This window comes from Squalius cephalus, assembly GCF_949319135.1.
Source record: "Squalius cephalus genome assembly, chromosome: 11".
NCBI classification, from domain to species: domain Eukaryota; kingdom Metazoa; phylum Chordata; class Actinopteri; order Cypriniformes; family Leuciscidae; genus Squalius; species Squalius cephalus.
Window position 1 is genome coordinate 9,517,679 of NC_137132.1, and position 26,549 is coordinate 9,544,227.

At 37.7% G+C, this 26,549-nt stretch overlaps 2 protein-coding genes across 3 annotated transcripts in view; one reads left to right on the forward strand and one right to left on the reverse strand.

The window, feature by feature from the left end:
- The first annotated feature begins 430 nt into the window (after nucleotides 1-430).
- On the forward strand, nucleotides 431-9,148 carry nars2 (asparaginyl-tRNA synthetase 2, mitochondrial). 2 transcript variants are annotated; one of them, XM_079885428.1, is made up of 14 exons: nucleotides 431-833; nucleotides 2,065-2,145; nucleotides 2,633-2,753; nucleotides 2,865-3,005; nucleotides 4,594-4,674; nucleotides 4,847-4,950; nucleotides 5,222-5,354; nucleotides 6,309-6,407; nucleotides 6,521-6,558; nucleotides 6,792-6,858; nucleotides 7,404-7,541; nucleotides 7,793-7,890; nucleotides 8,502-8,528; nucleotides 9,002-9,148. In XM_079885428.1, exons 2-14 carry the CDS (start codon nucleotides 2,120-2,122, stop codon nucleotides 9,144-9,146), a joined length of 1,218 nt encoding a protein of 405 aa, XP_079741554.1. In that variant the 5' UTR covers nucleotides 431-833; nucleotides 2,065-2,119; the 3' UTR covers nucleotides 9,147-9,148. The 2 variants fall into 2 exon arrangements, with proteins under 2 accessions (XP_079741554.1, XP_079741553.1); XM_079885427.1 differs by having other exon boundaries at nucleotides 433-833; nucleotides 2,065-2,174.
- An 8,532-nt stretch (nucleotides 9,149-17,680) lies between these two features.
- gab2 (GRB2-associated binding protein 2) overlaps nucleotides 17,681-26,549 on the reverse strand; it is a 68,381-nt gene continuing 59,512 nt past the window's right edge. The window contains exons 5-10 of the mRNA XM_079885381.1: nucleotides 24,641-24,738; nucleotides 23,985-24,270; nucleotides 23,740-23,830; nucleotides 22,247-22,346; nucleotides 21,993-22,115; nucleotides 17,681-20,509 (exon numbers count right to left, since the gene is read on the reverse strand). Of these exons, the coding sequence (XP_079741507.1) occupies nucleotides 20,366-20,509; nucleotides 21,993-22,115; nucleotides 22,247-22,346; nucleotides 23,740-23,830; nucleotides 23,985-24,270; nucleotides 24,641-24,738 (842 nt within the window). The 3' untranslated portion in view covers nucleotides 17,681-20,365. The remainder of the gene's footprint in view (nucleotides 20,510-21,992; nucleotides 22,116-22,246; nucleotides 22,347-23,739; nucleotides 23,831-23,984; nucleotides 24,271-24,640; nucleotides 24,739-26,549) is intronic.

Below are 26,549 nucleotides of genomic sequence, written 5' to 3' on the forward strand. Positions count from 1 at the left end.
TTTACAAAAGTCTTTAAAAGATTGTTATTGTAGCCTATGACTTAAGGCTTATTCACTGCAAGCAAGAACGATAACGGGTGTGAACGGGTCTTTAGGTGTGCTGGGATATTTAAATTGTATTAATTTTAAATTGTAATTCCTGTTAAACATGTTGCTATAAAGTATGTATGACTGAGCTTCTGTTACCTTCTGAAATTCATGATTTTTGTTTTGTCAGTCGCGACATTCCTAGGACAATAACTGTAGCCTATTATTAAAACCTTAATAAGCAGCCATATGTGGCTATGGCGCTACTGGTTAGTAATATGTAATTCATGTAACAAAACAAGCCAGTAAAGCTTTTTTTTTTTTTTTTCTTGCTAAATATTTTTTGAACAGATTCGGACACTTTACTGCGCATGTCAAAGTTCAACCAATGGGATTCTACGTACATGTTTCGTTCCTCGTGACGTCGATTCGATTTCAGGAAGCGCATGGAGAGCAGTGAATGTCAAAAACAGAGACCGACGAGACTTACCAATCGAGCTGTTGTAGAAGTGCATGAGTTTTATCACCACACATTAACAAAAATAACATCATATCCCATTTACAGGACGTGAACTGCACTGTTATTCAAAGCGGAAGAGGCAGAGAACATCAAGCTGTGTTGAATCTCTCGCTCGTTTGACATGCTGTCGCTCACATTACCGCGGATTCCTGCTGTCACCACATCATTATTCTGCAGATGTAGCTCAAAGTTCCTTCAACGACACTGCAGTCGCATGTTGTCCAAGAAAACGAGAGTATCCGAGGCGCTCGCAAGCAAAGAGACGGGATCACATGTTAGAATACAGGTGAGAAGAACAGTAGCCGAAATTATTAAGGTGTTTCTTCAACTTGGGTTCATTTGAATTCAAGATAACAGTTTATTTTTCATGCCCTTTATGTGAAGATCACATTAAAATTATCTTTGAAACATTTATACCATCCTCTCATTTATTTTCGCTATTTTGACTATTATGTAGCGATTTTGTTTTAATAGACCCAGACTTTACTTTTTATTATTACAATATTAGTTATTTCATATGCATGCACATACAGAAATCCATTTCGATATTTATTGTGTGAATGGCTGTTCCTTCAGTCTGTTTCATTACTAACATCAATAGGCTTTATGCCCAGCTCCACTACTTCCTGAACTTCAGCCAGCTCCATTGTTTCCTGTCTTCCATTATTGGACAAACTGATTAATCCAGGTGTGCCTGACCTCAGTAACAATAATCAGACACACCTGGATTAATCAGTTTGTCCAATAATGGCAGACGGGAAACAAAGGAGCTGGCTGAAGTTCAGGAAGTAGTGGAGCTGGGCATAAAGCCTATTTGGTCCTAATAAAGTATTTTATTTATTTATTATTATTTAAAAGTTGGTGTGATTGTTTACCAAAAAAACAGAAGGATCAGCGAACAGCAGATATTAAATATTAGATAAAGGTAAATATTATTGTGAACATAATGTTATGTTATTTCCAATCAAACTTATGCAAAAATGTAAAATATTATGTGTGTGTATATTTAGGATACATACTAACAAGACAGAGTAAGCTTTTTACTCCAGAAATGTTTATAATGTCATTTACCCCACAACAAATTATATCTACAGAACAAAATTAATTTGAGATGTGGTAGAAAGTTGATGGTGTGTGCATAAACCAGGGTAATTAATTTCAGTTAACTAACTTTTATTTAAATAAAAGAAGCGTATTGCACCTAGTTAACAATGCAGCATTTCTTAATTGAATCTATGTGATGCTCTAAAATAACAAAAATTGAAATAAATAAAAAATTATATAGACATAATTTAAAAACTAAGAAAAATGAAGAAAAAAAATAAAACCCACAAATTTACTAAAACTTTAACTAAAATGAAAACTAATTAAAAATAATAATTTTAACACCGGTATACACTGTTGGAGATTGTTAATGGAGCGAGAGGCTGAAAAAAAAGTCCACAGGGCTGAAAGTGCCCAGAGTTGAATAAACGTGATCATTTTTTTGTATGTGAACGTGTGTGCTGTTCCTGCAGGGCTGGGTTCGATCCGTCAGGCCACAGAAAGACAACCTCTTCTTACATGTGAACGATGGAAGTTCATTGCAACCTCTACAGGTTGTTGCCAGCTCGCACCTGAATACCAGGTGCTATTCTGTTCATGTGCAGTTGTGTATTTAACACTCTTGAATGAATATGAATTACTATTTCAAATGTCATGAAAGTCTTGATATATACAGCGAGCGACTTCAAAAGGTTATTTAGACACTTAAGCCACACAAATGTGTATGAATGTCATTGCAGTAAAATATCAATCCAAGTGACATTTATTTTAATTGCATTTAAGCACAAGCATACTTTTCAAACAAATTTCACCAAATTAGGTTTTAAAGTTTTAAACAATAAGTACAGTTTTGATTTAAAGGTAACTTTTGGCCCTCTAGTGGTTAAAAATCAAAACTGCATGCATTTTGCAGAAGAACATTGTTTTGGTTGTGCTTCGGCTTTTGCGCGATGAATATGAAAATGACATTTGCATGTGTTCAAATGCTTTTTTGGGCCAATGTAGATGTGTATTCTTGATATATCCTCCCTTCTTGTGAAGAGACCTCACGTTCGGCTGTGCTGTTGACATCACTGGCACCTTAGAGAAGAGCCCAAATAAGAAACAGAATGTGGAGTTAAAAGCTCAGCGCATTGAAGTGGTTGGAGAATGCAATCCTGTGGTGAGTCTTTACATTTAAATTGAATCAGTCAGATAAAACTGATAAAAAGTGTTTTATATAAAGTCATGAATAGGTCACACTTGCTTTAGTGACTTTGTATGTCTGCTCTAGGACTTTCCTTTCAAGATCAAGGAGCGTCATTCTCTGGAGTACACCAGGCAGTTTCCTCACCTCAGATGCCGAACAAATGCCTTCAGCTCTCTGCTCAGGATTCGCAGTGAGGCTACAACTGCTATCCAGTCGTTCTTCAGGGTATTAAAGTCACTTTAAACACACTAGCATTCAAAAGTTTGGGGTCAGTAAGATTTTTAAAAATGTTTTTGAAAGATGTCTCTTATGCTCACCAAAGCTGCATTTGATTATTGCAAATATTATTACTATTACACTATAACTGGTTTCTATTTTAGTATTTTTTTAAAAGGTAATTTATTCCTGTGGTATTAAAGTTGAATTTTCAGCTTCAGTACTCCAGTCTTCAGTGTCACATGATCCTTCAGAAATCATTCTACTGTAATATATGGATTGCTCATTGATAGTTAAAAGTACAGTAATTGATTTCGGAGAAACGCTGTTGAAAGTGGATTGGACTGAGCAGCAAGACACATTTGTGGCCAATCAGCAGTAGGGGTCCACTCATGATGGGGGAGGAGAGAGAGTGAGCCAGTCAGCAGCAGGGGGCGTGTCTACTCATTATGGGGGAGAAGAGAGATTGAGCCAATCAGCAGCAGGGGGGTGTGTCCACTCATGATGGGGGAGGAGAGAGAGTGAGCCAGTCAGCAGCAGGGGGCGTGTCCACTCATGATGGGGGAGAAGAGAGAGTGAGCCAATCAGCAGCAGGGGGGTGTGTCCACTCATGATGGGGGAGGAGAGAGAGTGAGCCAGTCAGCAGCAGGGGGCATGTCCACTCATTATGGGGGAGAAGAGAGAGTGAGCCAGTCAGCAGCAGGGGGCATGTCCACTCATTATGGGGGAGAAGAGAGAGTGAGCCAATCAGCAGCAGGGGGGTGTGTCCACTCATGATGGGGGAGGAGAGAGAGTGAGCCAATCAGCAGTAGGGGGCGTGTCCACTCATGATGGGCAAGGAGAGATGGAGCGAAAAAGAGGGAGATTTGAAGAAAGACTCTAGAAAGAGAGATGGCTGAGAGACATTACGAAAGAGGAAAGGTCAGAGGAATATCACTGGGAAAAGAAGAATTATGATCAGGCAAGAGCTTTAGGACACAGTTTAATATTAGAAAAGTTTTCCAGCGCTGGAGAGACTGAAGCGGGAAGGCCTGAAAACGAACGCACAGGTCGAGTTGTTTCTTCTCCATACGTGAGTAACATTGGTTTTGCGGTTACACAGAAACAAGATATGCTGTTGTTGTAATGTTAGCTCTAGTAACAGGACAGTTTTGAGGGCCTTTTGTCTGGAGCTGCTGACGACTAACAACCAACTCTTGCTTGTACTCTTGTGTGCTGTATGTTCATTTTTTGTGCTTCCTTGTCGTTTGTATGTCATCTTCAGCTATGATAAAGAGACATCCAATCTTGCATTGCGTGTTCGTGCATTTTGGGGGCGGAGCAATGAAGGGAGGGGTGTGTTTGATTGGGTTGATTTCAAATATCAACAGTGTTTCTCAGAAATCGCTTACTGCACCTTTAATGTTAATGCATTAACTAAAGTTTTCAAATGGGAAGTTATTTTCATACAGAATTAATTATCATTCTTTAATTTATTCTACATACATTTATATCCTATATAATTTATATACATTGCAAATGAGTGAAAATGTAATTCTCACGCAGCTTGTATGTCAACACCTCTCTTATAGATTCATTGTGTTAATTGTTGTTACAGGAGAATGGTTTTGTGCAGATACACACACCAGTAATCACCTCAAATGACTGTGAGGGAGCTGGAGAACTCTTCCAGGTTGAGGTGCATCTCAGATTTACATCATTTATATATTTAAGTATGTATTGCTTAGTTAAAGAGTGGACTGTGAGATGTAGCAGCAAGCAAAATGATATTGTTTCAAAACATGGTACATGAATACTTTTGATTCCTCTTTGAATCTACAGTAAATGATCATTCTGTGTGTTCTCTAAAGCCTGCAGGTGATAAGAAAGACTCAGATGACCCCAACCCACATTTCTTCTCAGTGCCAGCTTACCTAACAGTCTCAGGACAGCTACACCTGGAGGTGATGGCAGGGTAAAGCCAAAAACACTTTAAACACTCGTACACACCATGTATCAATATTCGAACGTTGATCTTAGTTTTATTATTAGGGATGTCAGTTGATTAGCAAGTTAAATTGTTGTATTGCATATCAATATTTGCTGAGAAATGAAAATAAATTAAAAACATTACTTTATTGCAGCATTGAATAGTCATTGCAAAATGTATTTATGATAAATCAGATCTGTAGCTTTATTAGAACCTTTAGCTAAAGTATTTTGTGATTGCTGGTTGTCTGTTGCAGGGCTTTTTCAGCAGTGTACACATTCGGTCCTACATTCAGAGCGGAGAACTCTCAAAGCAGGAGACACTTGGCCGAGTTTTACATGGTAGAGGCAGAGATTGCCTTCACTGAGTCACTAGACGACCTGATGAAGGTAGAAAACGCTCTACTCCTCACTCATTGAATTACATGCACTGTCAAGCAAATGATTATGCTTTAAATGGATTTGAGACTCTGTACAGTAGGGATGTCCTGATCAAGTGTTTTTTTGTGCCCCCGATCCAATCAGAGTCATTGAATATTGAGTATCTGCCGATCCTGATCTGATACTTGTATTCTTTTAGTGCTTGGTGCATATTAAAGATTTTAAAATCAGTCCAATGTATACAGGGATGTGCAGAGAGTTTCAGAGATGTGCAGTGCTCAAATGTTAGAAAGGGGCATCTACTGTATCACTACGGATATATATACATATACATATATATATATAAATAACAATTACTATAGTAATTTTATTTATAGGCCTAAAGACATTGGTAGATTTAAACATCTGTTACAATGGTAAACATTGTAAAAAGACTGTGCAGTCACAATTATTAATATGGGACTACTGATATAAACTTTTTATTTTATATGTACAATAAGCAGAATAATTGCAACAAAAAGAAAAAAAAAGTGGTTATAAGGTTAGGAAGCATGATGCTTGCGGTGTCATAATGCCGGTCTGTCAGTCAAGTCCGAAGCAAGACGCAACCCATAGCAATGTGTTATGGCGATGATGTCTCAGACAGTCTGACAGCAGATAAAACTATACATTTTATTTTACAAACTATAATTATTTTTTTCTAGTACTCATCTGTATTTAAATGTCAGAAATATAAAATAAACATTAAGGTTGAAATGTTCACTGTTGTGTTACATGAGCGCTGAGAGCTTCCGTCTCTGGCTCAGCTCCAGGCAAAGAGCGAACGCAGATTTGAATTTAGTCAGATGATCACGTGATGCACTGAACGTTCTAATGACACCGGTGTGATCGTACGGATTAATTATCAAATGTTTTGTCGTTTGGAAGCTGCATTCTTTTTTAAGCCTGTTTCTTATTTTCCAGGTAATGGAGAATTTGTTCAAGGCGACCACAGAGCATGTGCTGTCCCATTGCGCAGAGGATGTTGAGTTATTCCACAAATATATGGCACCAGGACACAGGGTAGAACAAACAATACTAATGTTTCTTATGCAAGGAACTGTAATAAGAGCATTGAGAGTTTCTCCACCATAATGGCTGTAATAAACTCTTTCAACTCTTTTGAACATCCTCAGGACCAAGTGGATCTCATGTTGAAAAGAAAATTTGATGTGTATGTATTATATTTCAGTTCAGTCGGCTTTTCACGATTTTTAAGTTCTTTTTACTTTTTAAAATAGGCCTTGAGCTTGGGATTAGGCTGAATACAAGCTGTTACAAGTAAGAGTTATCTTGAAAATAAAGAATGAATTATTTGTAATTTTTTAATTATGTGTAAACATGTGCTCTGTGAACTATACATTTTTACCTCTCTCTTTAAAATAGACTTGTATTTGCTTTCTACAGCATTTCTTACACTGAGGCGATAGACATTCTGAAGAGCAGTTCACAGAACTTTACATTCAGTACCGAGGCAAGTAAATTACATACTGTATGTTTGTGTTTAAAATAGTTACTATACATAGAGATGCACCAAATATGAAATGCATGAAGTAAAACAATGTGCATTATCATTCAAAAGTTTGGGGTCCATTAATACTTTTATTCAGAAAGGATGCATTTAATTGATTAAAAGTTACAGTATAATTTTGCAAATGATTTCTATTTCAAATAAATGCTGTGTCACGGTTTCCACAAAAAATATGAAGCAGCACAACTGTTTTCAAGCAAATCAGCATATTTGAATGATTTCTGAAGTGACACTGAAAACTGAAAGCTTTGCCATCTTAAAAAATAAAAATATTTTAAATTGTAATAATATTTCACAATATTACTGTTTTTACTTTATTTATGATCAAATTGGTGAGCACAAGAGACTTAATAAATGTTAAAAAAATCTTACCAACCCAAACTTTTTAGTGGTAGTGTATAATTCAGTTTGAGAATATTTATGTTTTTTATATAGATGTTTTAAGACTATCTATTCTGTCTTTGTCTTTGACATATGCGTTACATTAGTGGGGCGGTGATCTTCATACAGAACATGAGAAGTTCCTAGTGAAACATTGTGGAAACGTCCCAGTGTTTGTCATTAACTATCCCTACGAGCTAAAGCCTTTCTATGCCCGAGACAACCAGGACCAGCCCAAGCACACTGTAAGAATGAGCTCTTACCATCAGTCTTTTCTCAAAGATTCACTCAAAGACTTTTCATATGTGTAAAAATGTTAAATATGATTATATTTTATGTGTTTGAAGCCTAAATGCTAAATATCAAAGGGGGTAAAGATGTTGAGTTGTAGATATTTTTTAATTCAGCTTGTCCATGAGGCCTATTTCTTCTTTCTTTTCCTCACCTCCATGCGCTCACTGCTCATTCAATCATTCCTGATGATTCTTTTGGACAGGCAGCTGCCGTAGACCTCTTGGTGCCTGGAGTCGGGGAGCTTTGCGGTGGATCCCTGAGAGAAGAGAGAATAGAAGTTCTGAGCCAACGGCTAGCACAGTAAGAATTAGAAAACAATTCCTCTTCGCATTGATATAAGTAATAAGATATAACAAATGCTGAAAATGTTTAAGACACTATAGTTCAAAAGTTTGGGGTTGGTAAGATTTATTAATGTTTTTGAAAGTCTTTTCACTAAGGCTGCATTTATTTGATCAAAAATACAATAAAAAATCATTTAAAATAAAATAACTGCCCAGTCTTCATGGTCACATGATCCTTCAGAAATCATTCTAATATGCGGATTTGCTGCTCAAGAAACGTTTATTATTATTATCCTATTCAGATGGTAAGGTGATGGAGCTGTCAAGAACAAAAAGAAACAGAACAGAATCACATAAACATTTGAAATATGCATGGTTCATACGGTCATGAAAAGCCTGGGAAAGTCATGTGTATCCAGAATGTGTATCCATCGACAGAAACATACATGAGCACTGTTTATCTGTATGTTAAAAATGGTTGGGGTTTTTTAAAGAGATTTTATTTGAATTTTGTACACAAATACCCAAAACGTATTGATGATGCTTTCCAGATGATGCACACTTTCACAGATGTATTACTAGGTTCTATTCACTCTCATCTCCTGCATATTTTCCCTTTCATCACAGGGCTGGATTGAAGGACACATATGAATGGTAGGTTCAGAAGGTCAATTTTTGCATCTGACCCATATTTTTATTCCAAACTGAGGGTATTTTTACACAACAACAATGTACTAAAAACTGAAAAAGTTTTCACTTTGTGTTTTTCAAGTACAGACCACAACATTGTCAAATTGGCCCCTGTTCACACGGATCTGCAAAACCAAATAAAAACGCTGTATTCTGCTGCCAGGCCAGTAGTTGGCGATGTCACTTTGTAAATAAACATAACGTGGCTATAGACTGAACACGTAATGCGCATGCCGCCACAGTTTTCACAAATTTATGTTAGATGATTATGGTGTAGTTTTCAAAATCGTACACTTTAAAACACGCTTTCAAAAGTTTGCGTTTTCAGACCCCCAAACACTGTTGTTGTGTAAATGAGCTGTCAAAACTTATAAAGTTTTTAGTTGAAAACGTTGTCGTGTGAACGCCCTCTGAGAGAGCATCTTTGTGATTGAAAGGTATCTGCAGCTGAGAGAGTTTGGCTCTGTCCCACATGGTGGTTTCGGGATGGGCTTTGAGAGGTACTTGCTGTGCATTCTGGGACTCCACAATATCAAAGATGTGATTCCATTTGCAAGGTTCTCACACTCCTGTCTGCTTTGAAATAAAAGAAAAAAAAAATGATTGAATGTGCTTTTGTCTTTTTTTCTTTTTTTTCCATTACTGAGGTTAAATGAATGTTTTTCACTTTTCATGTTTCAATTTATTGCACATTCTATACAGAGTTGCCAATATTACAATTTTTTTTTTTTCCTGACCAGTGTAAAAGAAATGACACATAAAAAACAAATACATACACAAACATAAATATATAAAGAAAATAATAAAACAAAAATAAATAAAAGAGAGTTAATGATACAAGAGTTATTATAAAGTGCTGCCCTGAGCAGATTTGCCTCACTGCAACAACACACCACTCAAATCAAGAGTCCTTTCTTCATCAAGAGGTTCTTCATCAGTCATGTGATACAGGCAATTTGCATCCTCCTTTAATGGGTATTTTTCTCCTGTGGTCAGCTAATATTTTAGCACTCTTCATCAAGATTCTATTCACATTTATTGATAATCAAACTGGTTCTAATCAGCACAGACATGCACAACAACAGGACAAGTATATCAGAGGCTCTTATTTAAGAGTGAAGCTCTGACAGGAACCTCTGCGGCTGTTCAGATAAACTAAGCTCTCAAATGATCCAGATTCTGTCAGGAGATCGCCGCATCCAAAGTCAATGAGTTTGACATCGAGTTTCTTAAAGTTTATCAGCAGGTTCTGTAATTTGATGTCGCCATGGTAAACTCCTCGGCGACAGCACGCATCAGAGGCTAGTGTTGCCGACCACATGATGAGCCGCGCAAACTTCTCGTCAATGCTGCCGTCGTTGTGTCCCACAAAGTCAAACACATCCATGCAGTGTGAGAAACGCTCGAGGACCATCACGTAGAAGTCCTGCTGGTCCTGCCAGTCCAGCAGCTTGATAATGTCCATCACTGGACCTTTTTTGGCCAGGATTGTCAGAGCGACTTCTTTGGGAAGGGGTTTGGGATGATCAGGCTGGAAGGAAGAAACATAATATGATGTCAGATGGTTTTAAATAGGGATTTAACTCAGTTTGTCTGCTGAAAAATCACTTACTCACAATGCTGATACATTCCATGTGTTTCGTCTTTTGGATAAATTTCACTGCCACCTGATGGACAAAACCAAAAGCAATTAATGTGTGTAGAGGTCATATCATAAATTCCAAGCAAGAATTTAAATCATAAAAGGTCAAGAGCCCTAAATGCTGAGTAAGATGGCTTGCATAGGATAAAGTGAGATATCAAAGGATGAGAAATAATTCAGATCAAAAACAATTTTCTAAACTAGAAGTGGTAAGTAAAGAGAAAAAAGTCAAACCTTCTTGCCATCCGCCAAACGAGTGCCTTCATAGACGGCACCAAATCCACCTTGCCCCAGCTTACGGCCAATTGCATATCGGCAGCAAATGTCGTCAGTTCAAAGACGATGTTTAGTGGTACTTTGCAGATATTGTGAGATTATTGTTGGGGACTGTGGCAGAAACTCACCCTCAGGTCTCATGTTCACTTGGTTGCGGTCCAGCTGTATCGTCAGAGGAGACCTTTCACCTGCTGTCAGACGGACTGGAGCGTCGTGGACTTGAGTTTGAAGCTCTTCTTGCACCAGAGGCTCAGCAGCGGGAAGGACTTCAGGATCATCGACAGGAGGTTCCTCCAGATCAATGACCTCTACAGATCTAGAGATGGACTGTAGAGACTTCTGATCTAAAGAGGAGAATATCAGCACAAGAAGTTAGCTAGCAGTCCATTAACTGGTAAAAGAAAATACTGATTATTGGAAACAGCTATTCTTTGATATTAAAGTAAATTACGAATTGTAATATTGATTTACGTCCAAAGTATAACTTTTTTATACCTTTGAATTAATTTATAATAGAGGCGAAGTTAAAAAGTCTGTTTAAAACCATCCTATAGGGGCAGAAACGTTCCCGTTACTCATTTAAGTGTAAAATATGAAGTGACTTTTTCATGTAGGATATTAAATATATATTCTCTTAACATTGTCATTTAGGCCTACTTCTCCTGGATGTTTCTGTCTCAATTGATCCTTCCTCATCTCACCTTGATCAGAGCTCTTGTATTCGGTGGATTCTTTCTTCTGTCTGAAAGAGAGACTCTTAAAGAAGCTCACTTTCTTCTTCTTCCTCTTCAGAAGAGAGATGGGAAGCTGGTCTCCCTCTCCCTCAGGCTTCTTCTCGTCAGGCCGATGAGGAAGATGTTTCTCCGCCGTGCTGCTGCTGCTGCTGCTGGGGTTTGAGGGTTTGTGGTCACGGTGATGGAGGTCGTGAACCTGCTCGCTATCCGTCAACAGTTGTACTCGTGAACTTCTGTGTCCCATGATGATGAATCGCTGTTGTGTATCAATCACACTAAAGCAGCTACAAACTCAGTAAATGAGTAGGCTAGTGTGGTGAGTTGACGTTCAAAAAATAATCGTCTGTTATGTTGTGTAATGTATTAGATATGAAAATTTCACGGCATCCACATGCTAATATAATTAGCCTACATCTGAATAATGACTGTCATAACTTTAAAAAGATGATCAATTGAACTGCGCATCAAACGCCTATAACGGCTGAAATATTTTTAAGCATTGTAGGCTACTGATGTTGTTAACATGTTTGTTAGAAATACATTTTAGTAAAAATATTATTTGTTAAATACATTTTGTTGGAAATATTAAGATTTGAAGTGAAGTAGTGAACACATCTTTATACAAGTGCATCTCCTAATCAAATGTAGTGGCCACTGGCCACTGCTGCAGCAGCAAGAAAATAGCCTAACAAAGCACATTTTCCGTTATATTAATATTTATTTTGCTATTTTGTATTTACAAAGACACGATCAAAACCATAATATATAAAGCATTTTCATTGGCTACAACACAATGTCGCATCACAGTTTTATATTAGCTAGGCTATTTACTTTAATTCTTGTGTTTAAATATTACAAATTCAGATACAATTTTTAAAAAAAAACAATATTCTCACTGCGCTGTTTTAGACAATAACTGTAGCCTTCATGCGATCAAACAATGGCAGTAAATTATTCTAAACAAAATATCACCAAGAGGCGAAACTCTTGTTGTGTTATGGGTAACAGTCTGTAGATGGCGCTGCGGAGGCATTTGAATAAATATCTTATAACTGCAAAATGTTCACTGCATTTCTACTCATCTGCTATTAATATTTCTAATTTATACATTTATGAGTATAAAGTCAATTTAGGAGTCAGTTTTAAACAAATAAAAATATATGGCTTACTCAACCTTTCCACGTTTGACAAAGATAAAAAATAATATATTTTTTTCCAATAAAGCAAACAGGTGCCAGAGGTCTAGGCTGTCTAAATGTATGTTCTCTTTCTGACAACTTTCTCCATATTTATATATAACATAAATGCATAATTAGTACAATCACATACAGGTCTGTCATAAAACACTGCAGTAAATCGTCTGTAGTCTTACTTACATCTGTCCACTAGATGGTGCGTTTCTCAAAGAAATGAATAAGCTACTCTCGGTAAACTTAGTAGCCTAAACCTTTTTAATTATTAAATTGTTAAATTACGGTTTACATGCTAGTTTTCATGACAGGGTTCAATATAAATATTTTCATCTTACTACTGGAGCTGCTAGTTTGTTAAGTTTCAAATGATTATTAAACAGCAAGCTAAAAGAAGCAAGCAGCCTTTCTGGACCACTCAGTGTCTCAGCCTATAAAGCAATCGAGTCTCGTTAGAAAATTTGAACTAAACAAATTCATATTAGCTTGATGAACTATTTAAAGTGACAAAATGGTTGTTGCGTGGACTGTCAATGAAGGGACAGAAATCGCTCAGATTTTTATACCACCAGATATTTAAAAAAAATAAAATCTTAATCTGTGTTTCGAAGATGAAAGAAAGTCTTGGGTTTGAAACGGCATGAGGGTGAGTAATAAATAAATAAAAAATAATTTTTGGGAGAACTAATCCATTTAAGTGTTATTTTCCGCAACGCAGTGTAAGGAAACTTAATGGCGATCTTAAGGGAAAATTACACTTAAGGTGCTTACATTTATGCAACTGGGCACAGTTCTGATGTTGTTCATAAATACTAGTTAAATGAGGACGCTGTCAAGTCACCGGAAATGGAGTCATCAATGTGTAGTGAGTCAGGGTACTTACCACACCCCGAATTTGTGTATTTGATATAGCCTACTATTCACGACCTAGGGAGCCATAGGGATCGATTGATTAATTGGCACGCACCCAATGTCTATAGGTCTAATACAGAATGAGTCATTCCAGCCTCTGCCAGAAGGGGTCAGTGGGGCTTTGGGGATGTTCAGACTGGAGGAGTCACAGGGAGTGGCCCACTATCTGCACTGTCATAGTGTGGGCAAATAACTCACATCATCAGCCTGTTACTCATCACAACAGCACTGGACTGCCCTGGGACAACAAACTGACAGCAAGTAGCTCAAAAGGTGCAAGTTTCATGTTTAACACCTTGAACTATCACACATGACATCATAGTAGATTATATTAAAATCTCAAGAATATTTTGCTATTTTGAAGACATAAGATGGAAGGACTACTGTATTCACAGATTGTTTTAATATTAAAATTTTGTTTTAGCATAAATTAAATTCATAACTTGGATGTAAACAATTGCAGTCTATTCCAGTGTTTCCCTACCCACAACAGTGGACATTTTGGATGTCTCTCTTAGGGGATGTTTTTACGACGATGTACTAAAAATAGAAATATTTTTCATTTGCTTTTTTTTCGCATACAGACGACAAAGTTGTCAAAACAATACCCGTTCACAAGGATCCGAGAAAAACGACTAAAACGTTGTGTTTTAGTAGTCGGCGATGTCACTTAAAAAAAAAAACAACACTGCACTTCTAGACAACACGTAATGAACATGATGTCAAAAATGTGTGTTTGTGTAGTTTACACAGAGACGATAATGGTATCGTTTTCAAAAACGTGCACTTTGAAACCCGTTTTCACTTTTCAGGCCTCCAAATGTTGTCGTGTAAATGAACGGCCGTTGTGTAAACACCCCCTTAACTGGCGCACCTATTACATGTTGAACGTGGCATGGTGATTAGTGAAAAATGTGTGTGTTGTGTCCAGTACGCCATTACCAGGGTCACTGGGGTCACTTAGGAGTCGTTTACACAACACCATTTTCAACTAAAAATGGAAAACATTTTATGCGTTTTGACCGTTCATTTACTCGACAACAGCGTTTTGGGGGCCTGAAAACGCATACTTTTGAAAACAGGTATCAAAGTGCAAGTTTTTGAAAATGATACCGTTATCTTCTCCGTGTAAATTACATAACAGCAAATTTGTGAAAATGGAAACATCATGCGCATGCATATTACATGTTCAGCCTATAGGCTCGTGTTTCTTTACAAAGTGACATCGCCAACTACTGGCCTGGCAGCAGAATACAGCATTTTAGTCGTTTTCGTAGATCCGCGTGAACGGGGATCGTTTTGACAATGTTGTCGTCTGTATGCAAAAAAAAACAATGAATGCATAAAAAGCAAACTTTTTAGTAGTTCTTAGTACATCGTTGGCATGTAAACATGCCCTCAGTCTCAGCCTCACACATTACACATACGGACCGTTGGCGGCACGTCTGATGCACAAGACACACAAAATTGGAAACGGTTTCAGTAATTTCAGTCAATGAATTCTACAGGATTTTTGGGAGACGTGCGTGTCGCGTTCTTTAACGGTCCACCTGGAAACAAAACCCGTTGTTGTGACGCCAAACCCCCTCATGGAAGAAGAAAGCATTGCGTTTACAACAGTGATAATGAGTGCTTATCAGGATCAAATAAATGTTGGTATTTCAAAAGTATGTGATGAAAAGACGTCCAAGAGTTTTACACACTGGTCTGTTATAGTAGTGACATCGACTTTACATGTTCACGCCTCTAAAACATAATGCTGAACAAAACAAACTGTGATTCAGTCTGAAGGTTTTGCTACACGAGACTAGCGCTCGCTTAGCATGAGGAGGCTTATCAACATAGTAGGATCCAGAGCTCATTAGCAGAGCAGGCTAATCTCAAACACCATTTGAGAACTCCATACTAGTGTCTGTATTGGAGGGGAATGTGAAGGAATATAGGAGGAATGGAAATAGGACAGTTTACAGACATAACTGAAAGCATTTGCTAATCAACACTTTGGAAGTATTCAAGTGTACAAGCTTTGAATGATGTTCAAGTGAAGTAGATCTCAGTCAGTGACTTTGTTTATACAGCAGACTGCATGTTTTTCAGATCTGATCTTTAGGACTGACTGTTCATGCTGTTATCAGTCAAGTGATTAAATTGGATCTTTTTTGTTCAGAGAGTGTAGTCAGTTTCCATTATCTACATCAGTTGCCATAGTAATGTCATAGACATCAGTCTCCACACCATGTAAGGATGATCGTATTGAAGCATCAAGTGCAATGACTCAACAGTAGGAAATTCTGGATTTTTAACTTTGCAAGCTAACGGATATTGTTTATAATAAGTTGTAATTGTTTGTATGATTCAGTTTGTGTACTGTTGATGAAGAATAGAAATAAGGTTTGCCAGAAAATGCCTAAGAAACAAAAGCTAAATCTTATTTTTAATTGAGATAATTAATGGTCTAATTGTTTCCGCTTGATAAAATGTGTTTTCATTTTTTGCAGTTGAATTCATTTGAGTAAAATGAAGTATAATATCATAGAACAACACCACAAAGGACAGACATCTCAAATGTACCACATTTGACCATTTTACTGGCTCTGCTTGGCATATTGCTTCACAAAATCAGCACACATAGCATAAATTAATGTTAGTAGAGCCACAAGTTCATTCTTTGTACATCTTTCGTCCACCTGCAAAAACACATAATAAATTAATAAATTAATTCACAAGCGACAAAGAGTTGAACAGAAATGCTATACAGAAAAATCCACTCAGTGAAAGACATTAGTATAGTTTTTCTCATCTGCCCTGCTTTGGCCCCTTAAACTACAGCATAAGTTCCACTACAGCTCACACACACACACAAGTATTATATTCATTTACTAGTACTCTCCCATAACAATACATTACATTTTATTTTCAGAATAGAAAAAGACATTAAGAAACCAATTTCAGCCTGTAAGTTCACTTAAACGTTAATGAACCGTTAAGGCCAATGCCAGTGCCACTAAATGTCCCACAAAGTTTAACATCATAAAATAAGGTCAGTCTTGTAAAGCACATTTTTAAACTGATGAAAGGATTTGGATCTAACAGACAATCTACGCAAGGTTTATTTAACAAGTCCAGACCACTTACAACCTCATATGCAAAGTTTAAACTTAATACAAAATGGTTTTTGGAATATGAAATGATGTCGAGTTCAAAGGCAAAAAAACCCTCCTAAACTGTTAGAATTGGAGTATTATTCGGAGGTCCCAGCCCACCATAAAATACTGAATGAAATGACAAATTCTACAGTCTTCCTGACTGAGAATGAATATGGCGCTTTTTTTCTTTTACCCCTATGCTTCAGCAAGCACATTTAAATATAATTGCATTTCTAGAAAATCTCCCTAACCTTAAATGATGCTAATATTGTTGTATTATCACGCATTTAGGCTGCTGAAAGAAATGCCATCATACTCGTTCATAAATAATTAGTACTGTTGTCCAACAAAACAGTGTTCCAACTCCACGGCTAAACCAATGTTTACAATGAAATAAATTATCACAGTTTAACAGTGAAGTGTGTCATTTCTGTGCCCCTTCCATTATGCTCCCTTATCCCAAATTGTTCAGCTAGTCCAGCCTAAAAAACATGTAATGTGTCCACCATAAACACAACATGAGTCCTTCCACTAATCTCAACAGGCATAAATCAGGACTGATTTACAGCTACAGCTGTTCACATTAACCAGCCAGGTTTGCTGAAACTAGGGAAAGTTTATATTTGGAAGCCTTTTTGCTGTAATAACTGAGCGTTTGCAGATAAATGTGAGCGTTTTTACCCGTCCATACATACATCCCCTCTGACGAAAACACATAAAGGAGATTAACAAATTTATATGTATTATTATACATATTTTTTATATGTAAGTTTGCTCTAACCTATTACAAAATGACAGCCAAGGAAGAGATGTATTATAGGGAAAGATAGTCACATGATCCCTTATCAGATTGCAAGCCAAGTAAAACACCAGGTGCGTTTCCATTACAGATTTGCAGATTTTTTCTAAATGTCGACAAAAAACTATTGCGAAGTGACGGCGTTTCCATTAACCGATGTTATGCGACTAAAACTTAATTTTGTCCTCTCGCAATAAGTCATTCTAAAAATCATAGCAATGGACGTTGGTAGGTTTATGTATCTCAGCCACCGCACTGGCCATTATTATTAATCGAAGGAGACGTGTGTTATCCAGTCATTAATGGCAAGGAAAGACCCTTAGCCTATACTTGAGAGCGGCACATATGAGGTCTTGATTGTGGCATTTCTTTGAGGTTCAGAATCTTTTTTTAGTTAAACTTTTAGTTTTTGCGAAATTGACGTGTTTCCATTGGGCATATTTTCAATTCACAATTTCAATTTGCACAACTTGAAGGTAATGGAAATGCGGCTACTGTTCACTAAATTCTTTGAAGTGGTCTGTTAGGGGCCGTTTACACGAGACCACTTTCAGCTAAAATCGGGAAACTTTTTGTGTTGTGGCCATTTACACGACAACAGCGTTTTGGGGGCCTGAAAATGCAAATTTTTGAAAACAATACCATTATCGTCTCTTTGTAAAATGCAAAAACGTGAATTTGTGAAACCGGTGACATCATGCACATGCGTATTACATGTTCAGTGGCATCGCCAACTACTGGCCTAATAAAATAATAGAATAAAGCGTTTTTAATCGCTTTCGCGGATCTGTGTGAACGGGGATCGTTTTGACAATGTTTGTCATCTGCATGCAAAAAAAAGCAAAGGAAAAACGTTTCCATTTTTTAGTACATCATTGTCGTGTAAATGTGCCCTTAGTACGTGTTGTCTTAAAAAAGTTTTTAGTTAAGGAGGATCTGTAACCATTCTGACACATTGCTGGAAGCCTAAAGGAATAGTTAAACCAAAAATAAAAAATTTTGACATCACTTATTCACGCTCATGAACTAAAGGCCCGTTCGCACCAAGAACGATAACCATAAAGGTAAGTATTAACAATAACTATATTGGCGTCTGACGCTTTAAATGCTTAAGCTCTTTAAAGTCGGCTGTATTTTCATTGGCTGTCAGTGTTTCTATCATTCATCAGCTGAAAGTGATTCCAACAATGTCATTGATGGTGCAGACTTTCCTATTCTCCCTGAATTAAATCGATTATTAAAACTGTATAGTTATAGTTCTTGCTGGTATCGTCCTTGCTGTGAACGGGCCTTTAGGCCAGTCACATTATGAGATTATCGTGGCCAAAAGAAATCACAATATTTTCGCGATATCTACAGTATATTTTCATCTTTTAAATATTTATTTTGTGTTCTCTCTTTTTTGGTAAATGAATCATACTCAAAATATGAGTGTAGGGAAGCAGAGAGAGTTTGTAACAATAACTATACAAATGCGTACAAAGATCTGAAAATGATCTGGAAGAACTTCTGTTAATCGGCACTTTCTTTTTTCCGCAATCCCAAAAACTCCCACACTGGTGAGCTAACTTTTTTTGAGAGTGTTTGTCGTCTTCTTTTTTCTGTTTCGTGACGGGTGGCAACCAGCATTAATGTGGAATACTGCCACCTACTGTGTTGGAGTGTCAACCTCATATGTGCAGTATTAACATGAATATTTCTTTTTTTTTTATCCACACCAGTACATTACATGCAAGAAAATAAAGAGGGTTATAAGAATTTGGAATGACAGAATTTTCATTTTTTTAGTGAACTATCTTTTTAAAGACCCCATTAATAAAAAAGAAACACACCTTTAGTTGTTGCATGCTACCTTTGATTTGACAATGCATAATATAAGCAAACTCTACACGTTCAGACCACCTCCTAAAATGATCTGAGTTTGGTTTGATTTAAAGGGGTCTAGCTTTGCATTCACATATAGGCCAATACTCATGTGAACCATTGCCAGACCAAGTGTGAAAACACCCAAATCTTTTAATGCAAAAACTACAAGAATCTCTTTCAAAATTTTCCTACATTGCTTGACTAAAAATTGGAAAACAATGATAGTTCTCTTTGATGAATCTATAAAAAATTGCAATGGCAAGGCAGACCTCCATGATTTCAGAAAATCTTTTGTTTGAAGTGCTATTCTGCTTTTGTAACACTGCTAAAGTTGAAGTGTGTAATGCTATTGGTCAGGCTGGCCTCAAACTAACGCCATTGGTTGAGCCAATGGTGCAATGTCAGGCTGGGTTGGGATACTGAACAGAGCAATGATAGAGTCACAGAGTATACATTTTTCAGGGGGGGGTCAAACTACAAATGGCTTACTTAAGCCGCTTTTCCATCGTCGGGCAAAACCGTTCTCGTTGCTTAACCGTTCCATTCCATGCCGATCCGGCCCGCCGGTACAGATATGGTTTCATTTTCCACTGTGGGGCTGATAGCAGAGATCTTTGGAATTTAATACAAATGCGTCAGTCGTTGCCTTGAGTTTACCGACGATATGAGATGTAAAAAGCAACCACATGGAGGATGATCAGATATTTCTGTTTTAAACTTGTTAGAATGATGAACTTGTGAGAATGGTTCGTAATCGTGCCGTACCAAACCAAGCTCAAGTGGAATTATAACCGTTGCTTACCATTCTTAGAACCATTCGGCCCAACGGATGGAAAAGCAACTTTAGTTGTCTCTGACTTTTAAGCTGTGATGAAAGTATTTTAACATTGACTATTTTGCACACATCACCATTAACTAGTTTTAAATACGATTTCCAACATGTCAAATACCACAGAAGATTCACTACATATAGTTCTTCGCTTACACTCACAGAGAGCAAGTGGCTAAAGTTTGGTTGCACTGAACTTTGAAAAGTCTAACATGCATGGCATGACAGTCCAGGAGGTTCAGTGGGGTTTTTGTCTTCAAAAGACCAAATGAATTGGATCTATGGCTTTAGTTGGTGCATCATTCGCTATTTTGTCCCAGGCAAACCACTTTGGATCACGGTGTAACGGTATAAGAGCATTTCGAGTGACAGGGAGAAACACATTCGGTGTGAACATTTGAACATCATCAGGATTTGATGCCTTTAGCCGGCTCGGTTGACTGTCGCACATCTGTCCACTCCTGCATGGTGTTCTGAAGGGCCTGTGTCTTCTCTTTGTCCACTTGGACGTAGTCCACTTTTTCATCTGAGGTCACTGAAGAGGTGGACGGCTATAAGAAAGATAAAATATGTTATAGATTGTGAAAGGATGTGAAGTGATGCTATTTCTAAGATACATTTTATTAACTCTTTCCCCTAGACTGGGTAAACCAAGCCCGATCTGCTGGCGATTTGATTTCTCCCTGCAGCTCAGGCTGGAAACCTGTACATTCTTCTATCCTGCTTCTGTTACAAATCTGTGGGGACCAATCACAAACTGGCTTATCCACCTGGTGCGCTATTGGCTCTCGCACGACCGTCAATCCAATTCCTTTTAACCTCTCGATGATGCTCAATGGCATCTTTAGTTTAGCAAACAAATCGCTGGAGTGGGTGTAAATACCACTCACTTTCATGTTTTTTTTGCACAACCTGCAAAAATCGCTCGATGCCACTGCTGCTTCTGCAAACCGCTGATCAATGCTACAAACCAACATGTTTGTTGACACGTTTTCTGTCTGGAGTTTTCGCGTCGCTCTGCAAAGTACGTCACCCGGATCGTTGGTCTGATTGGTTAAAGGACTATCCAATTGCGTACAGAGTCATTTGAACTATGCCTGTTGATCACGCCTCTGGTGCAGTAGAAAATACAGAGCAGACTCCCCAGACTAATGTTCAGTCTTAAAAGATTGAACTTGGTTTGGTGATAGCCAGACTATCTTTCTCCGCCACTGATGGAATTTTCTGGCTTTCTGTGTTTTCACTGTTATACAGTAGGCGGCAAATATTACGTATCTTTTGAAAGAGTACAGAATCTCTGGATCAAAACACATGTGAAGAAGAAGCAGAAACAAGTCATATAATATGCAAGCAGATGCATATGTAAAATAACGCGATCATCAACATTAAACAGCATATAAATCAAAACTGTCTAATGTTACTGAATGAAATGTGGACTCAGGACGAGATATAGGACTGTGAAGCTTTGATGGACTCGATCTACTCCATCTATGTTTTGATGATTGTTCTGAATCTGATCAAGATGTATTCTTTGCTTTTACCCGCATTCAAGTGTTTATAAAAAAGAATGAATGAAGCTAGAAAAAACAGTTTTTTTTTTCGTTTAAAAGCAGAGGGTCTGCTATTTCTATTGATATATTGCATGTTTAGATATTCATACAACAAAATATTCTGAGGGCCTTCTTAAAAAACGCAGGTGGGGAAAGAGTTAATATTATTATTACATTGTAAAGAAATTAAAAATCCATCTTTGATTGTCAAATAATTCCAGGTACAGTTCAATCTCAACCAATAAAATTTCATGAGGTAACATCTATCAATCGTGGAAGTCTATTCTGATTAGTTGATAACTTCTGACAATGTGGCAAAGATAATTCAATTCTAAAGCAAAAGATTCGTAAGCGCACAGGAAACAGTTTTATCATGTTTTCTTCTGCTTTTGGCTTCGCATACTGAAGGTGTCCACAGGGGACTCATTTTGAGCACTCGATGATGACCTTTTTAGTTGATATAAACTCAGTGTGTTAGACATACCTTTCTGTGTGGGCTAGGGGAACCAGGCTGAAAGTCCAGGGCCAAATAGTCCACATTACCACAATTCCTGGGTGCAGGACTGCTGGTACCACTCATCGCTGGGGAGGTAGACACTGGGTTTTGCTACAGAAAAAAACATTTTGAGACGTTATTTGAGAAATAGCTCGAGGCTGAAAAATAACTTGGTACTTAGTACCAAGTTTTAGTCCTAATTCTGAGTGAATAAAATGCTAAACCTGAAGTCATTCGCTCACCATTGCCACATAGTTCTCCTCACTGTCTGCAGAATCAGTGCTGGTGATGCTCTGGGTTGAGATGGGCCGACAGTGCTGTGACGAGATGGAGTTCAAAGGCCTGTAAAGAGAGCAAAACTGAATCACTCAATCATTTCCTTTGGTTAGAGCTGCACGATTAATCTTTAAAAGATCGATTGCATGAAAGCATTATTCGCTTTTTCATTTCAGATGGGTTAAAATTCTGAGAACAAACTTTATAGACATCTCTATCTAATTTTTAGGTGTTTTAATGCATACTGTTGTGCCACTATTTGCCTTAACTTTTATGCTGATATTGAATAAATGGCATATGATTGGTTGCATGGCGTGCATTGCCATGACGTTGAACAAAAACAAACTGTTGTTGTTTCACTTTTTATGTCAGTCAGACGACCTCTTACTTGTCTTTGGCCATATAAAGTGACTATGGAGCCCAGACCTCATTATGTCAGGCAAAAGCTATGCAAGACAACAATATAACTGACCAAAATGAGGTATGTAAGGAATAATTGACGACGGGCCGTTGAGTTATTAGAAAAATAATGCACACCCGAGGTGGTAATGCGGCCACAACATATTAGACCTCGGGTGTGTATTATTTTTATAGTAATTCACTGGTCTGGAGTCATTATTCCACTTATACTACGGTTACTACAGCTCTTGTGTGTAGGACTAATTTTTGACGCATTTCATCCCAAGACTCCGTTGCTAATTTCAAATCATAATTTTAGAGCTAGTAACGGAGGCTTGAGCCACTGATTGCAGACTAATGCAGTTATTAATGCAGTTATAGAGAGAGAGAGATTAAGTGTGTGTGAATTACCTGAGTCTGTTCAGCAGCAGCATCTCTACTAATAGTGAAACTGTAAACGTATCTGTTCCAACAACTGCGCAGTTATTACCTCGCTAGTGAGAAATGTCATTATAGTCAAAGTTGTTAAACTATTTTACTGATAAAATCATCAGAGCAGCGCTGACAACACGTTTCTGTGCGAGTGTGTGTCCGTACTGGATGTGTGTGCGTTTGAGTAGGAAAGAGAGCGGGATAAAGAGAGTATGTGTTTTCCGTACATAATAAAACGTAATTTTGTCACTCAAAAAACATGGATATAATTTGTCATTTTTTCCTATTGTTTCCTAAATTTATTTTCTTGGTCAGTGTCATAGTGGGTTTTGCTTCTTTTGCTGTTGTAGGCTGTAAAGACCTTTGAAATCATTTGGCGAATTGATATGGAACTGTAATGCGGTAAAAACCTGCCTGGAACTACTTTTGCCGTAGGTTTCCCTGAAAATAATTGCACATCTTAGAACGTTTATCAACCCACCAGATTCAAGCATTCAACAGGCCTGTAGTATAACAACAAATAAAGTTTTTAATAATTATATCATGGGTTTGCTTGAAGATTTAATTTATTACTGCAAATCCTAATAATAGTACTGCAATGTTGTTCTAAACAGAGAGACACACTTACATTGGTCTTGTCCAAGACATGGTGACGGGGCTCTTGAAGGGAAGTTCATCAATGATGCCATTGTTCCTTAAGTCAAGAGGTGTTGGTTTTGCTGCAAACCAAGACAAACAATCACCTTTGTTTTATGTAGAAACTATTTGTCCATAACAATTGTGCAATTAATTAATCTATTCTTGTAATGTAGATTTACAGGTTTTAACCGAACACTGAAAATAAACATTGTAAGTTGTGCTTGTGCCGCCCACCTGTCCGGTTAGGTTTAAGGTTGCGGTTGATTGGTGGCGGTGTGACGTCACTGAGTCGGCCGGGTCGGAGACATAGTGATGCTGTGCTGCCCTTCCTGGCCGGCAACGTTGCTGAGAATCCTGGGAAGTCAAAATGGTGAGGACCTGGGCTCATGGGAATGTAATTATTTTTAGGACTGTCTGCCAGGGCGGCACTGAGAGGGGAGGAGGACGAGCCGGGATTCATGGGTACATAGTTATCCTCAGAGCCGGCACTATCGGAGCGGGTCAATGGGGCTTTAGTTCTCTGAAAAAAAAGAAAGAAGAACAATCCAGCTTACACAGTTTCCAGATCAGTGGTGGAAACCACTGTGACACACACCGTTTGTTCTTGTGTAGTTTGAATAGACTTGTTATTGTCAGTTTGTGACTCTGTGAGTTATGAGGTCACTATCAGGAAATGGTGCCATTTGTGTCTTTATGACTTACTACGGATATAATTAACAGAGTACTGAACTTAATCGCATTATTTTAAGTTAAATTTCCTAATTTTTGAAAATAAGGCACAATAAGGACATTTCAAATCTATCAAATAATGCGGTTAAGTGACCCTTCAAATGGCACTACTTTCTTGTGAATGACCCTAAGAAGTAGAAATGTTATAAAAGCTGCTTTACCAGGTAAGAGCTGAAGCCATCATTTACAGACTCCACTGACTGACCAGAGTTGTTGAAGTAGACTGGCCTCTGGTGACTGCTGGTCTCAAAAGAAGATCCTGAAACACAGGAGTGGGTATGAGAAAGAAAAGAAAAAAAAAATCTATGTAAAAACAAGTCTGCCATGTGATCAGCAGTTCAGGGGGGGTGGACGGTCATAAAACCCTTGAGCAGTTCATTCTGTTCAAATCAGACCAAGCTTTTTATTCCTACTTAAATTCTGATTTCACACAAATGCGTTATTTGTGGCCATTTCTTCATATGTCGTGTTACCTCCCGATTTGCTTCTGGGGGAGCATGGCTACCAAGCGCAGGTGTGGGAATCAGGCGAGGATGGTCAAAAGGTCACTTCCTGTTCCTGCAGACACACTAGTCCGAGCGCAAACCACTAGGAAATCACTGAATTGTGTCTGCTGGTTTTTTTTTTTTTTTTCTGCTTATCAGGCCGGAACAAGCCATTCTGGGGCTGCCTGCATGGCTTGAATTTCATTAGCCTCCTAGCAGAGCAGAATAAACCCTGACCAGATTGCCTCTTGGTTTCAAATCAGGCGTACACATTCAGAAAAGAACAAGAATGAAAGTTAGCGGAGAGGTAAAAACAATATTAATCGAACTGAAAGATTAAATTGGCCAGCTGCAAAGTGTAGAGACTACAGCCTTTATGTAATGAGTTCATAAAGCTGATTGAGCATTTGAGAAGAGGACAAGTCAAGAAGAGAGACAGGAGACGAGACGTTAAAATAAACAGCCGAAAAGAGTAGAGCAAAGACAAGAATAAGGACAGGAGACAAAATGACACGAGATGAGAATGAGAAGAGATGAGGTTAACAAACAGTAGATGAGAGGAGAGACAAGAGAAAACGAGAGGAAAGAAGAGATGAGAAGACAAGAGGAGACAACATGAGAAGAGATGAAAAGAAAAGACAAGACTAAAAAAGAGATACTGGACAAAACAAGAGGAAGAGGACAAGAGAAATGACAGAAAGAGAAAGGATGTGATTAGACGAAAAGGAGAGACGATGAGACAAGATGAGAGGAAGGACAAAGCAAGAGGAAATGAGAGACAAAGGGAGAAAAGACGAGATGAGAAGAGACAAGACAAAAAGAGAAAATTAGAGATGAAAGTAACAAGATGAGAATGAAACAATGAGACAAGATCAAAACAGACGAGATGAGATGAGACAAAATGAGAGGAAAGTTGAGACAAGGAAATAAAAGACGAGATGAGATTGAAACAGAAAAACAGATGAGAGGAGACAAAATGAAACAAGACTAGATTGTTTGATTTAATCTTCTCTTGTCTCAACCTAGTCTTGTCTAATCTCTCCTTTTCTGCTTTCGTCTTATCTTGTCTGTTTTAATCTTGTCTCTTATTGCTTCATTTAGTCTCTCATCTCTATTTTTCTCTTTTTGTCTTGTCTTTTCTCCCATTGTCTCTCCTTTCCTCTCGCTTTCATCTCTCATTTTGTCTTTTGTTTATTTTAATCTTGTCTCTTTTTGTCTCATTTTGTCTAGTATCTCTTTGTTTTGTCTGTTTCTTTTAGTCTCGTCTCTTCTCGTTTGTTCTCTTCATGTCACTTTTCGTCTCTTGTTTTGTCTCACCAATCTTCTCTTGTCTCAGACACAAAATGAGAGGACAGGTGAGAAAGAAACGAAAATGAAGAGAACAAACAAGAAGAGACAAGACAAAAAAGAAACAGACAAAACGAAAGGATACTAGACAAAATGAAAGGAGATGAGAAAAGAGACAAAACTAAAATAAACAAAAGACAAAATTACAGTAGATGAGAGAGAAACCGACAGGACAGACAATAGGAGAAGAGACAAGATGAGAATAGGAAAATAGAGATGAGAGGAGACAAAATAATAC